We start from the raw sequence: 14,818 nt of genomic DNA on the forward strand, positions 1-14,818 counted from the left end.
AAAGATGTCTGGGAGTTACAGTATGAGGACTTTGGGTTACAAAAGACAAACACAACTCCATCCGTCATAAACAATAAGATATGCCAGGTCCTGGAACTGGGTAGTCCAGAGAGGCCCATCAGGATTCAGGGGGCTCAAATGTGGTTATCAGGATTCTCAGTGATTTCTCAACTTGATATCTAGAACATTTTGTTTAACTTTTTATAGGTGTTTAACACACAGAGAAGTGCACCCATTATACATGTATAGTCTGCTGAATTCACAAACAGCCCATCCATGCAGCCAGCTCCTACATGGAGAAACTACATCCCAGTCCCCCAGAAGTCCTCTGGTGCCCCCTCCCAGTCGTTGTCCCCCACAGTAACTACTATATATTTAGGTGGGGACTGAGTTCTGATTTCATCTTTTGTGGCCAAGATAATATTAATGTTTGATACATTGAGAGATTATTATTATTATTGTATTCTTTAGTAGTTCTCAAACTTGAAGGAGCATTACAATCACCTGCAGGGCTTGTAATGACAATGCAGCTCCTCTCAACCCCCCCATCCAGGATTTCTAATTTGGTCGGTCTGGGGTGGGGCCCAAGAATTTGCATTTCTGGAGTTCACAGATAATACTGATGCTTTGAGGACCATACTTTGAGAACCACTGCTCTGATAGAACTATAATAAGGTACCATAGCAAACAGGATTTTTCTGGACAGAACAAAATTTTGTAGAACATTACACCTTTGTGTTTCCTTGTCTCAATTCTACAGATAATCACTTGAGATGGACAGCTCAGAGCCTTGCAGTTTCAGTGTGACAATCAAACCCGTCTCTTCCTAAGGAGGGACATAGCAGGAGATAACCTGCAAACCCGTCACCTATACTAGTAGTCCAAGTCTTGGGGAAATGGCCAGTGCTATTGAAGCGTGCCTTTCATTGGGTCTCTTGGTGCTCTGTCGCCCCCTTGTGCCCAGCCTCAGACCTGCATAAAAAGAATGTGCCTTGGCAGTTCTACTGGAACAGGGCTGGTTAGCCTCCACGTGCCCGCCAGGGTCACTCTCAGCTTTTCTCCTGCCGCGAACCCTGGTAGACTGCCCTGTGAGGACTCCATCCACGGAGATCCCTTGCCCTCCGTCTTCTGGTTGGGTTCTGATCAGAGGCACTGACAGGAAACCCAGGGGTAGGAGGAGAGAGGTGGGAGTATTTATTTTCTGCGCCCCTCCCTGCATCCCTGCCATTTTATGGCAGTGGCTATATTCCTGTACCTAGAACCACAGCTCCTAGGGGCTCTTCTCCAAACTCTACCTTTCTGCCCAAAGGGTGATAATGGCTTGGCTCTCACTGAGGCTGGACCCCTGGTACCACCCCATACTTTGTGGGGTCCTTCACCCTATCTACTCCTCTAAAATGTCCCTTCATAATTGTTGCCACTTAAACTCTTTGAGTGACCACCTGTTTCCTGCTAGGACCCTGACTGAATCACAGCACAAACTTAGGGAGAGCCTAGGAGGGAAGGGGACCCTGGCACACCAGGGGTCCCCAGAATTTCTTTTCAGAAAGAGCTTGGGATGGCCACGGGGCTGATAGGAGAGCTCTGTGGGGCTTGTTGTGAAGCTGATAGGATGTATATGGGATTATTTGGAGGAAGGGGCTAAAGCCTTCATGATGCCTTCCTTGGAGCTGTCCCTGACTGTCCCCTTAAGGGAAAGTGGAAGTAAAAAGCCTTTATTCCTGTGTGCTGTGCATTGCAGGTCACTTGGGCCCTTGGTTAATTCTCACTTTCTGGTTCTCTCAAGAGCCCTAAGAGGAAGGCAGTAATGTGGTTCAGAGATGTATAGTCACTTGTGCAAGGTCACACAGCAAATGACTATAATAATAGCTACCTTTAAAAAAAATACTACCACTTCATTTATATGAAGTTCTAGAACAGGCAACACTAATCTCTGGTGAAAAAAGAAAGCACAGAGTTGCCTCTTGGGCTGAAGTAGAGTGTGAATATTTTCTGGATAGGGGCAAAGAACAACGTTCCTGGGTGATGGAAATGTTCTCTGTCTTTATTTGGGTGCTTAGGCACATGGGTGTATCTGTTACAACTCATTTTATTGTTCCCTTAAGATCCGGGCATTATTTTTATTACAAAGAAAATAAACGAAAAAGAATTTGCAGACCTAATAGCTGCCATTTTTGAGTGCTGCGTGCCAGGTCTGTCTGAAGGAACTTCGACGGAGAATGAATTCTCAGGACCAATTTATGAAGGACAAGATGAGAATAAAAATAAGCAAATATGTTTGGAGCACTCACCTGTCACGTATTCACTCCCTGAAAACAAGGTGTACTGCACACCTATTCTGTGCCAGTGGTCTTCTTCTAGGCAACAGACACAACAGTAAACAAACCAGACACAAAAATGACACTCCTCCTGGTGGGGAGGCAGATAACTAGAAAAATATTAAGTGAACTACTTGGGACATTAGATGGTGACAAATTCTGTGGAGAAAAGTAAATAAAGCAGGGAGGAATGGGAGCATGGGGGATCACGTTTTACAGACTTGATAGTATTGACACTTAGACATGACATCCCCATGACAAAGGGACTATGCTGTGGCCCTATTGACATAAGAGGAAACAAGCACCGAGAGGCCACCAACCAAAGAGGTCTGGCCGAGGTGGCGCTGGAATTACAAGCCCCAAGACTCCTTCCAGGGGTGGCCCTGACCCTGGGAGTGGGAACTTAACAGACCCCTTTGTTCTCTCCTTTGGTGGTGGTGGTGGTGGTGTGTGTGTGTGGGGGGCGTGCAATGACCACAAAGTCAATGACTTAGGCTTGGGGTCTCAGAAGGGAGGAAATGGCCCAGAAGGGAGGAAATGGCTCACAGCAAGTCAATGGGAGAGTCCCTTTCCCCCATAGCTGGCGGCTTATCAAGTCTGAAGTGCAGGGTTAGAGGCAGGGTGAGCAAAGGGGTTAATAAGATGGGGGCCTCCAGGCTGGGGACTTTGAACGACTGCGGGACGAGGGGGGGTTGGGGGTTCCAGCGGCAGGTAAGACTTCCCCGGTGAAGGCTTAAAGGGGTTAAGGGGGAGCGACAAAGGAGGGGTTAATGGGGGGCGGGCCTGGCCAGGGCGGGGCCTCGGCCGGGAGGAGTCGCCGGCGGGTCCCCGCGCCGCTGTGGAGCCCAGACCCCTCAGCAGTCGAGAGCGCCGCCGCCCGCCCCGTCCAGCCGTAGCGCAGTGGTAGGTTCTGATCCCTCCCGGGCCCGCACTTGTCGTCCAGCTGCCTCGGGGCCGCTGCTCCTCGCGCCCCTCAGCGGGCTTTGCGTCCCTAGATCCACTGCCTCGGTCTCCCGTGCCGTCTGGTCCCCGCCCCTCTCAGATGCTGGCTTCTCGGTGTCTCTGTGGTTGAACGGTCTGTCTCCATCTCTCCGCCTGTCTCTGATGTCTCTGTATCCGCTGGCCCTCTCCCTCTGGGTGTGTTTCTCCCTCTACATCTCTGGAGGTCTCTGTGTCTATTTCTTTATCTCTGCCTCTCCATCTCCGTCCATCTGTCTCTGTCTCTCTCCGTGTCTGTTTGCCTCTGTCCCGCAGTGTCTTGAGGAGCTCTCCATCTCTGTGGACCTGTCTGCCTCCATCTCCACGTCTTTCTGTCTCTGTGCATCTCTTTGCCTTTTCCCCTCCTGTCTCTCTGTCTCTAGTGTCTCTCTCCCTTTTCTCTGTCTCTGTCTCTTAGACCCCATACTGCCACCTTCAGCCACCCTCATCTCATCCCAAATCCTCACCCCTCCCCAGAGCTTTCCCCTGGACTGGGGTGCTGCTTGGGAGTGGGGTAAGGAGCATAGGGTTGCTATCTGGGGCAAGTGGATTCTGAGTGACACTGTGTCTCCAGTGCCTTTTTCACAGTCACCTCACTGCTCCTGAGGTCCCACCCACCCCACCCTCCAATTTCAGGAATTCCTGGCTGGGGGGTGGACTTCCTCCCTCACTTCCTCCCTTCCAGGATTTGGCTGGATCACCATTAACTCTTTCCTGCATCGGCCTCATCCCCACTCCTTGAACTGGGCCCCCCTCCTGCCTCAGACCAGGCTGAGGGGCAGGTCCGCAGTTTCTGTGAGGCATGGGTTGCAGGATGTGTATTGTGCACTCAGACAGGATGTGCGCTGGGGTATTTGCTTAGGGGCACAGATGGAGATGATGGCGCCCACACCCCCTAAAACCCCCTCTAGGGCTCACCACCACCGGCCCCAGTCCTCCTGAACCCACTAAGAGGGTGCCCCACCGCCGGGTCTGTCTCTGTGGATGAACTTGACTTCAGGTTTGGGGTGAGGATGGGGAGGTTTTCCTTTCTGGAGTGGGTCCCAGTAGGAGATGAGAGAGACTGATGAGGTAGGGGCTCCTGAACTCTGGGAATCATATAATCAAGAAGTCTTGAATGTGAAGTCTTTGAATGGAACGACCCAGAATGTGAGAATGACAGGAGAGGAGGCCTGGGAATGCTCCAACCTTCAAATCAAAGGTCCTCAGGGTATTTGAATCCTTCAGTCCAAAAGGATTCGTGCCGGAATTTTGGCAGTTTTCAGCTTTCGCAGCTGTGAGCTCTAAAGGGCTTTTGGAGCCACCTAGGCCAAGCACCCACTTTACAGATGGGGAAATTAAGGCCCAAGAACACAAGTCCCCACAGTGAGTTAGTGTCAGACCTGGGGTTGGGACTCTAGTTCCACAGAAAATAAAGCGATCTGGCTTCTTTTGGACAAGGCGTCTTCACCGGGAGGAGGGAAGAACGCCAGGGTGAGTTTGAATGGCTGGAATCCAGAAGGGAGCCTTTTACGAGCAGAGAAGAGAAAATATTTCTAAAACCATGGTGGTGGCCAGGGAGAGGGGACAAGAGTTGGTTTGGGTGGAAGGAGAGGAGTTTCAGAGGAGGAGGAGAGAGAGGAGGGGAAGTTGGGGTGGGGGCAGGGATTAACTCCCGCCTGCCTCTGTCTCCTGACCCTCCCCATGAAGCCCACTGCTCCCGTGGGACAGGGCCTATAATTTGGTTTGTGTCTAGACAAATAATAACTCAGCTGGTGTGAGCTAGCAGGGAAGGATGAAGCCAGGCCCTCTTGGCAAGCGATTGGGAGGCAGCCTGGGCTCCTAGGGCTCCCCCCCACCAGGTGGTGAGAATTTAGGGGCTAGATGAAGGTGGTGACTTAACCCTCCACCCCGTGATTCCTTAGTATCTCAGAATTCTGTATAAGCTTAGAACTTCAGGCGGCTGGAATGTTAAAAAATAGAATAGATAAAAGGGGAAAGAAAAAGTAGCGTTCACCATACATAGAGTATGTTCCCATTTCTGTAAAAATAGGGAAATACGTGTTCATGTTTTTGCTTGACAAAGATAATAATCAGAGTTTAATAATAGATTATGAAAGTCATAGAATGTTAAAAAAATAATAGAACATTCTAACAATAGAACTTTCGAATCTTGGAATGTGAACCTCCTGGAATATTGGGTAAGGGCATGGAAAGCCATCATGATAAAATAGTAGAATGGAAAAAAAGTAAAGCTCTAAAATGTTATAATAATAGAAGGGTAAACCATGAAGTGGACTAACAATAGAACCTGAGGATTTGAGAATGTTGGAATCTAGAACACTGGAGGGCCCTGGTGTCCCTTACTGGCAGTGTGGGCTTTGGGGAAGATGGGGACTCCTTTGGTAGAAAAGGGGAGACTGAGGCCCAGCAGGACAGTCAGGGTGTCCGAACTGCTCCATGGTTTCCGCCTGTCGCCAGAGCACCAGGTGGGGAGCGAGGCATGGTGATCACATTTCGTCCCCTAATGAGCAGACCGGAGCTGGCCGGTCCCCTGGGGCTGCCAGGGGAGGGGGGAACCAGAGCCCACAGAGGAGAGAAGTGGGGAGAGGCAGCCTGGTGGCTTCTAGGACAAGGCTGGTGAGTGAGCCGAGGGTGCTGGGGATATGGGGGCTGCATCGCTTCTCCTTGTCCTCTCAATCCCCGGTCCTTTAGCCTCCCTGGATTTCGGGGTATCTGGCAGACCGAGGGACTTATCTGGCCTGAGCAGCTGAGACATGAGGCTGGGGTCTGACCAGTGCCTCTTGTCCCCAACTACTGCTCCACACTCGGGCTCCTCTCTTCCCTGTCCCTCTGAGGAGGAGGCAGCGGGGACTAAAAAGGGGGGACCGGGGTAGCTCCTTGTGGCATCTGTGAGACTTGGGAGTTGTGTCCCCAGTAAAGCCTGAATAAAGGAGGCAACTTAGATCCCAACTGAAGAGGGTCTTGACGCTGGGGGTGGAAGGGAGTCAGGTGATGGAGGGACGCCCAAGACACAACAGTCACTTGCTTTTTTATGGTGAGAAAGTCCGTATATCTTTCAGCAGATTCTGCAGTGGGTCTGCGAACGCCAGACTTGAGGAAAATCACAGGAGTTCAGGGAGTGTGGAGAGAAGACATTCAGGGAAGGGAAGCTCTTCAGTTAAGAGCAACAGATCTGCCCATTCGTGGCACATCATGTGACTTAGACAACTGCCTTGCCCCTCTGGGCCTCAGTTTCCCCTTCTGTACCAGGAAGTGGTCAGAAATAGCCTCTCACCACCGAGTTATCACATATAGGCCTGATGCATTGTGGAATTCTGAGTCTGACCTTCCTGTGCTGTCTTCTGAGGTTTCGATGGTGAGCAGATCTCAGGTGAAGAAGAGAGGTTTGTCTGAGTGCCCCTCCCCCCATACCCAGCGCCTCCTAGAAGCAGGTGGGTTGAGGAGGTGGGATGTGAGGAGGGAGGGGTGAGTGGCCAGCTGGTTCCCCCTTGAGGAAATTAGCAATGGGAAGTGTATTTCCTCTGGCTGCCAGAAATTAGTCTCCAGCTTGCCTGCCGGGCTCCGGCCTTAGTTAAACCCAGGGGGTCTTCAGGGGGTGGGGCGAAAGGAAATCCCAGCTCTGGGGGCCTCCTCCCACTACCAACTGGTTTCTACTTTCAGCTCTCCAGTGCCTGTGGAAGAATAATAATTGTTCTAATACTGCATAATTTATAGATGCTATCACCAAGGAGTTTCATATCTGTGATGTGACTAGTATAAAAACTGTGCCCCTCTTTGTAAGAAGGGGAAACTGAGGCTTTTGAAAAAGAAGTAATTTCCTCAATGTTACAAAAGTGGGAGAGACAGAGCTGAGGGATGAGAGATGTTTTTTTTTGGTTTTTTTTTTAACAAGACTTTATTGGGGAACAGTGTGTACTTCCAGGACTGTTTTTTCCAAGTCAAGTTGTTGTCCTTCCAATCTTAGTTGTGGAGGGTGCCGTTCAGCTTCAAGTTGTTGTCCTTTCAGTCTTAGCTGTGGGGGGCCCAGCTCAGCTCAAGGTGCCGAGTTCAATCTTAGTTGCAGGGGGCAGAGCCCACCATCTCTTGCCGGAGTCAAGGAGTTGAACTGCAACCTTGTGGTTGAGAGGCCACTGGCCCGTGTGGGAATCGAACCGGCAGCCTTCAGAGTTAGAAGCACGGAGCTCCAACCGCCTGAACCACCCGGCCAGCCCCGGGATGAGAGGTGTTTTGAGTGACTTGGTCTGGGTGGTGGTCCGGGGGGTGTTCCCATTTGAAGGGAAGGACTGGATTGCACTATTTTAGCCAAGGGGAAGCCCCTTCCATCCCATCTCCACAGGTCCAGGAGCCTCTGTGAGTCTGGGGTGAGGGCAGAAGCTCTGTAGCTGAGGACCCCACAGGGGGTAGGATTTACTACCTAGCAGGACTCAGTCCTGATCTTTCAGGGTCAATTATGTATGGGATATAACCTGCTCTTTTCGCTTCCCATCCCCCTTTCTCTGGGACCCTGCAGGGACTTGTTTGAGCCTGAAGGGGGTGGGGGTGGGTGGGAGGGGTGTTTGCTGCCACCAGGTAAGAGGGAGCCTATATTGGGGGATGGGCTGACCAATTCAAGTTTTTTCAGTTCACAGTCTGTTGAGCACCTACTGTATGCCAGGCATACAGCAGTCAACACAAGGTCCCTGACCTCCTGGAATGTCCACTTTAGACTGACAGACAAAAACAAGATACTAGGTGTGAGGAAGAGAGCCCTGGGGAGTAGGTGGGACTCTGGGTAGGGAGGACCTCCCTGAGGAAGTGAAGAAGGTGAGGCAGCGAGTCCTAAGATCTGAAGGAAGAGCATTCCAGGTGGAGGGTACCGTAAGGGCACAGGTTGTGAGGCTGGAAAGGTTGGAGGCAGGGGAGGGGAGGTGGGCAAGAAAGTCAGGTAGCCCCTTGTCACCTGGGGCAAGGAGTTGGAATTTTACCCCCAAGCCCACTGGGAAGCCATTGGAGGCTTTCAAGCAGAGAAGTAACCAGAGCTGATTTCCATGTTGGAAAGAACTTTGTGGCTGCAGTGTGGGAAGTGAGGTGAAGGATGTCAGAATGGCAACCAAGAAAGCAGTAAGGAGGCCACTGTAAGGGTCCAAGCAAGTGAGTGGTGATGGTAGCACAGAGCAGGCCGTGGCGGGGGCTTTAGAGAGAGTCATGCATGGATTCACGATGTATTGTAGAGGTTGGTATAGCCAAGAGGACTTTCCCATGGAAGGATGCTCAGGCATCTGGGAGGTTTCCAAGGACCTGCTGTGTGACTTTGTGTTTATCCCTTCCCCTCTCTGGGCCTCAATTTCTTCATCTGTCCAACTGACTCAACCAGTGCTTTTCTTTTTTTTTTTCCTTTTCCTTTTCTAATTTTTCAATTACAGTTGACATTCAATATTATTTTATATTTTATATTAGTTTCAGGTGTACAGCATAATGGCTAGACACCTATACAATTCACGAAGTATAGATCCCCCTCATTAGTTTAGCACCCACCTGACACTATATATGGTTATTACAACATTATTGATTATGCTGGACTTTACATTCTCGTGATTATTTTGTAACTGCCGATTTGTACTTCTTTTTTTTTTTTTTTTATTAAATTTATTGGGGTGACAATTGTTAGTAAAATTACATAGATTTCAGGTGTACAATTCTGTATTACATCATCTATAAATCCCATTGTGTGTTCGTCACCCAGAGTCAGTTCTCCTTCCATCACCATATATTCGATCCCCCTTACCCTCATCTCCCACCCCCCGCCAATTTGTACTTCTTAATCCCTTCACCTTTTCACCCAGACCCCAAAGCCCCCCCCCCACCTTCAGTGGTTTTCAAAATGTGTCCTGGGGATTCTTCTGAGGTTCCCCCACTTTATTTCATCTAGAGCACAGAGCAGCTTCCCCCTTTCACTGTCTTAGATAGGGTTTCCAGTTAAGACTTTTTTTCTGGGCGACTGGATAGCTCAGTTGATTAGAGCGCGAGCTCTCAACAACAAGGTTGCTGGTTCAATTTCTGCATGAGATGGTGGGCTGCGCCCCCTGCAACTAAAGATTGAAAACAGCAACTGGACTTAGAGCTGAGCTGCACCCTCCACAACTAGATTAAAGGACAACTACTTGGAGCTGATGGGCCTTGGAGAAACACACTGTCCCCCAATATTCCCCAATAAAATTTATTTAAAAATACAAAAAGATTTTTTTCAACCCATAAAATTAAACCTGTGCAAGTCCCTGGATATAGTGGCTTCCGAAGAAGGCTCTGATTCAAGACTTTGCTCCCCTTCTCTCTGGGGCTCACGATAGTCAGAGGCTTGGTCCATGACTATCTTCTACCTTGTGCTTGCAGGTCTTCCCGGGACCAAGGCGGTGACAGACCTAAGGTTCTCACTTGGGAAAGTCAGAGGGGAGTGGGGAGAGGCAATGAAGGGAATGTGGTCCCTGAGGGAGGGGACTTGCCCTTGCTCCCCGACCTTGATGGAGTCCAGCAGCCCCTCTTATCCCTCCCTCCCAGCCCTCTGCAGCTATGGTTCTCAGCCCCCACTATCAGCCCAGGACCTCTTTCTGTCCAGTTATTCTTGGGTTGAAACAGAAGCACAGGCTGGAGCAAAGGGGGCTAGAGCCAAGATTTCCCCTCTCCCATCATCAGGACCTTGGACAGGTCTCTGAACTGCTCTGTGCCTCAGTTTGTCAAACGGGAAATAAACAGTACTTTCCTCATGGGGTTCAATAAGTTTTAATGAATTAATACTCATAAAAGTGCTTAGAACGGGGTCCGATATTAGTAGGACTCATAAACTTTAGCTGTTATCACCATGGTCATTATCATTGTCAAGAATGGGGTGCCCTGCGTTAGGAGTGGGAGGCTAGTTCCAGCCCCGGTTCCACTTCTGTCACTGCCTTGTTGGTCCTTGAGGGGAGTGGCTAGCCTCCCTGGGCCCCTTCTCCCTGTCTGTGAAGTGATAACGTTAACCTAGAGCAGCATTTTCCAAAGCGTGATACGGCTCTTATGCCGGTTTTACATGGTTTCTGGAAGAAAGTTCTAAAATCTGAGTTGGGTCTTTATTTTAACATCGATTAGGCAAAAATATATCTGGCACCTCAAAGCTGTGCTTTCAGAGATCTGTTGTCTAGAACGGGGCTCAATAAGGCATCATTGGGGTGTCCACCCTCCATAGCCTATAAGAGATGGCAAGGGCTATGGGAAGAAGGCAGCGTTCCCTGACTCCCCTCACTGCGGTCCTCTCTCCCCACAGGCCCTGAAAAGTCAGCTTTGAACTCTGAGGTGGGGCCACCTCATCTCAGCTGCTCAGCCCCTAGGAGGACCAAGCCAGAGCCCCTCCCCTGCCCCTTTCAAATCCCCCCTCCATCTATAATCTTCCTCTGGTCTGGCCCTTACTCACCTCCTTCCTGTTTCTTAAAAACCCTTCCCACATTCTCCAGACTGAACAATTCCTCTCTGTCCACCCCCCACCCAGGACACCTCCTTTTCTGTCATCTCCTCAGTGGTTACTTTACTTATTTTATCATTTCTTACTGGGGTCCTACGAAATGCCAGTGCCCCCACCCACATTACCTGGTCTTTTCAACATGCCCTAACTGTAGTTTGTCCTATCTCAACACTATCCTCTGTATTGCCGGTGTCTTCTAGTACATTTCATCTCACCATTGTTTCATCACAGCCGCACTTACTTCCTCCATTCTGTACAGATAATCTCCCTCTCACCACTGCCCACTGATGCCTTCATCTCCTCGATAAACACTCCCCCCAGCCAATTTTTTTGATACCCCAATATGCCCTCATTTACACTCTGAGTCTATAAACACCCCCTTGACAAAGCTCTTTGTTAATCCCACCACCCTCAAAGCCTCCCGCCTGTTGTAATTCTAACTTTCCCCTCTCAAGCTCCACTCTTTCCTGCCCAGCCTGGCCCTGGATTCGTAGTCAACCTCATTTCTTCCTCGTGGACTGCCTCCCACCATGTGCCCCTGAGCCTCCAAGAAGGGGGCTCAGGGCCCCGATGGCCTCCCGCCCCCCGTGGCCCCATAGCCCCCGTGGGCCAGGGGAAGCTCCTGAAAGCCCCACTGCTGAGAATGGGCAACGGCACATGGGAGGGCTGCCACGTGGACTCACGCGTGGACCACCTCTTCCCGCCGTCCCTCTACATCGTGGTCATTGGCGTGGGGCTGCCCACCAACTGCCTGGCCCTGTGGGCCGCCTACCGCCAGGTGCGGCAACGCAACGAGCTGGGCGTGTATCTGATGAACCTCAGCATCGCGGACCTGCTGTACATCTGCACGCTGCCACTGTGGGTCGACTACTTCCTGCACCACGACAACTGGATTCACGGTCCCAGCTCCTGCAAGCTCTTCGGCTTCATCTTCTACACCAATATCTATATCAGCATTGCCTTCCTGTGCTGCATCTCGGTGGACCGCTACCTGGCCGTGGCCCACCCACTGCGGTTCACCCGCCTGCGCCGCGTCAAGACAGCCGTGGCCGTGAGCTCTGTGGTCTGGGCCACGGAGCTGGGCGCCAACTCGGCGCCCCTCTTCCATGATGAGCTCTTCCGCGACCGCTACAACCACACCTTCTGCTTCGAGAAGTTTCCCATGGAGGGCTGGGTGGCCTGGATGAATCTGTACCGTGTCTTCGTGGGCTTTCTGTTTCCATGGGCCCTCATGCTGTTGTCTTACCGTGGTATCCTGCGGGCCGTGCGGAGTAGCGTGTCCACTGAGCGCCAGGAGAAGGCCAAGATCAAGCGGCTGGCCCTCAGCCTCATCGCCATCGTGCTGGTCTGCTTTGCGCCCTACCACGTGCTCCTGCTTTCCCGCAGCGCCGTCTACTTGGGCCGCCCCTGGGACTGTGGCTTCGAGGAGCGCGTCTTCTCCGCGTACCACAGCTCTCTGGCCTTCACCAGTCTCAACTGTGTGGCCGACCCCATCCTCTACTGCCTCGTCAACGAGGGCGCTCGCAGTGATGTAGCCAAGGCCCTGCACAACCTGCTCCGCTTCCTGGCCAGTGACAAGCCCCAGGAGATGGCCAATGCCTCGCTCACCCTGGAGACGCCACTCACTTCCAAGAGGAACAGCACGGCAAAGGCCATGGCAGCCAGCTGCGTGGCAGCTCCCTCCTCCCAGGTGGACCAGGTACAGCTGAAGATGTTGCCACCGGCACAATGAACCTCAAATCGTGGAGCCCCCATTCCTCAGATCTCATCCCATACTCTCTTCCCTTCTTGTTCAGTGTATGCAAATTATATGTAAATAAGGCTGTGTTACTATTCATAAGAAAATAGGAAAACAGTGAGGTTGGTGTGTCATGGGTCAACCATCCTCCTCCTAACAATTCTGTTGAACTGTGGCTAGCCCTGTGCTGGGGCGGTGCTATGACACAGTGGTGACGAATGGCAGACCTGGCCCTGCCTCCATGGGCTCCTCCTCCAATGGACAGTGATGACTCTGAATGGGCAGGGCTCAGATAGTGGAAGCCAGGGTCCGGGGGAACCCATGAGGGCATCTGACCCAATCTGGGGGTCAGGGAGGACTTCTTGGAGGTGGGGTAAAGACAAAAAAGAGAAAAAAGTTAGGATTATTTCCAACACGGGGGTAAAAGTTGGTGACTCAAGAGGAGAGTGGAAGGAGAATGGAGTGATCACTTTTGCTTTTGGGAAGCCCCCAAGGTCATATAAAGGAGAAAGAGCAGGTCAGGCCAATTTTGAGTTTCTAGATAAACAGCATTCTCCAAGTCCGGACTGAGGAAGAAGAGGGAAAATGTCAGAACCCAAGTGAAGGGCAATCAAGGCAGACTGGCTGGAGGAGGGGTGAGCAGAGAGCAGGCTGGGGAAGGAGTCTTGAGACAAGAGGAAGGATATTTATTCATTCATTCAATTAAGATTTATTTGTTCCTACAGTCTGGCCTGGGCTGGCCTGGCCTGGGGACACAATGGCAATCGAGATAGCCCAGTCCCCACCCTCACGGGGCTCACAGTAAATGAGTAACTAAAAATGATTATGTTTGGAATTGATAAGTGTAATGGGGGAAAAATAAAGCCCATTGGAAGGACAGAGTGACATGGATCTAGATGAGGTCAGGGTAGCGCTCACTCAGAAAGTGGCATTTGAGCAAAGACCTGAAGAAAGGGAGGGGGTCAGCCCTGTGGCTGTCAGGCAGAAGAGCACTGCAGGCAGAGGGAACAGCAAGTGCAAAGCCCTGGAATAAGAGAGTGCCTGAATTTTGAGGCACAGCAAGTACAGTGGTGTGGCTGGAACAGAGGGAGGGAGACATGAGTGGGAGGTGAAACTGGCAAAGAGACAGAGGTCCGTCTTTTGGGCCTTTTTAAGTCCTGGTAAGGAATTTGCCTTTTAGTCTGAGATAAATAGGAGCTGCAAGAGGAGGGATGTGAATTGACTTAAATGTTAACAGGATCCTGCTGGCTGCTGAGTGGGAAGCAGAATAGTTGAAGTTAGGGCAGAAGCTGGGAGCCCAGTGAATCAGTAACTGCAGTGGTCCAGGTGGGAGATGCTGGTAACTGGACCAGGGTGGGTGGTGGAGTGAGCAGGAGCAGTGGTCAGTTTTGGGATTTATTTTGAAGGAATACAATGATGGGAGAAGCACGAGTGCCCGTAGGATTGTGTAGCACGAGCCTCTTGCCCATCTTGGGAAAAGGGAGACTGAGAGCCTGAGCTGGAAGGACCTTTGGGAATGATCCCAGGCCCTATTCCAGGCGGTCACTGGAGAGGCCGAGTGACTAGCCCAGGGTTTCAAAGCCGGTGAGTCAGCCTGGGGCCATCCTGGACTCCCTCTCCCTTCCCTGTCTCTGCCTCTGTTCCCACGCCCCAGATTGGCCAAGGCTGCTTGCCCTGGCTGGTGACCTCCTCCCTCCCCTGGCCCTCAGGAGTCACCAGGAATGGTCCTCCTTCTATACCAGGCTATAGAATGTGAGGAAGCACCCAGATCTGGACAGGCCTCATCCCTTCTGGTAGGTCACCTCCCTGCCTTTCTCCCCTTGGGTGTGTAACAGGCTCCAAGCTCCTGATGAAATGTGACAATCCCCCTAAACACACACACACACACACACACACACACACACAAACCCTTGCCCCAGAAGTTCCCAGAAGAGGTTCCTGGAAACCTTTCTCAGAGAAAGGAAGAGGAGGGAGGAGGGGAATGAGAAAAAAATCAACTTAATGAAGAAAATGGTTTTGCAAGAGGGGGATTACTGAGATGCAGGAAGTTGGGGCTTTGGTGTTAGGGGGGAGAGAAAGGAGGAAAGGAGGAGGGCCTGGGATTTGGGGGCCCTAGTAATTTTCCCATCCTGTCTCGTTGCCATAAAATTACTGGGATGGAGATTTAGGGGGACGGATATTTTGAACATAGTCACCGAAGAGAATCAGATGAAAGCCTGCACATTACCCCTCCAAATGTTCGTTCCCATTTATTCAATAAATATTTATTGAGCACCTATTGTGCCAGGCACTGTTCTAGGAACTGAGGAA

At 51.1% G+C, this 14,818-nt stretch overlaps 1 protein-coding gene across 3 annotated transcripts; it reads left to right on the forward strand.

Moving 5' to 3' along the window:
• Window positions 1-3,121: 3,121 nt before the first annotated feature.
• On the forward strand, window positions 3,122-14,782 carry GPR4 (G protein-coupled receptor 4). Of its 3 annotated transcripts, none has more exons than XM_019754909.2 (2): window positions 3,122-3,221; window positions 10,576-14,782. In XM_019754909.2, exon 2 carries the CDS (start codon window positions 11,414-11,416, stop codon window positions 12,500-12,502), a length of 1,089 nt encoding a protein of 362 aa, XP_019610468.1. In that variant the 5' UTR covers window positions 3,122-3,221; window positions 10,576-11,413; the 3' UTR covers window positions 12,503-14,782. The 3 variants fall into 3 exon arrangements, with proteins under 3 accessions (XP_019610468.1, XP_019610470.1, XP_019610469.1); XM_019754911.2 differs by having other exon boundaries at window positions 3,123-3,221; window positions 11,226-14,782; XM_019754910.2 differs by lacking the exon at window positions 3,122-3,221 and adding an exon at window positions 3,238-6,730.
• The last annotated feature ends 36 nt before the right edge of the window (window positions 14,783-14,818 follow it).

The sequence above is a fragment of the Rhinolophus sinicus genome, linkage group LG11 (genome assembly GCF_036562045.2).
Source record: "Rhinolophus sinicus isolate RSC01 linkage group LG11, ASM3656204v1, whole genome shotgun sequence".
NCBI classification, from domain to species: Eukaryota; Metazoa; Chordata; class Mammalia; order Chiroptera; family Rhinolophidae; genus Rhinolophus; species Rhinolophus sinicus.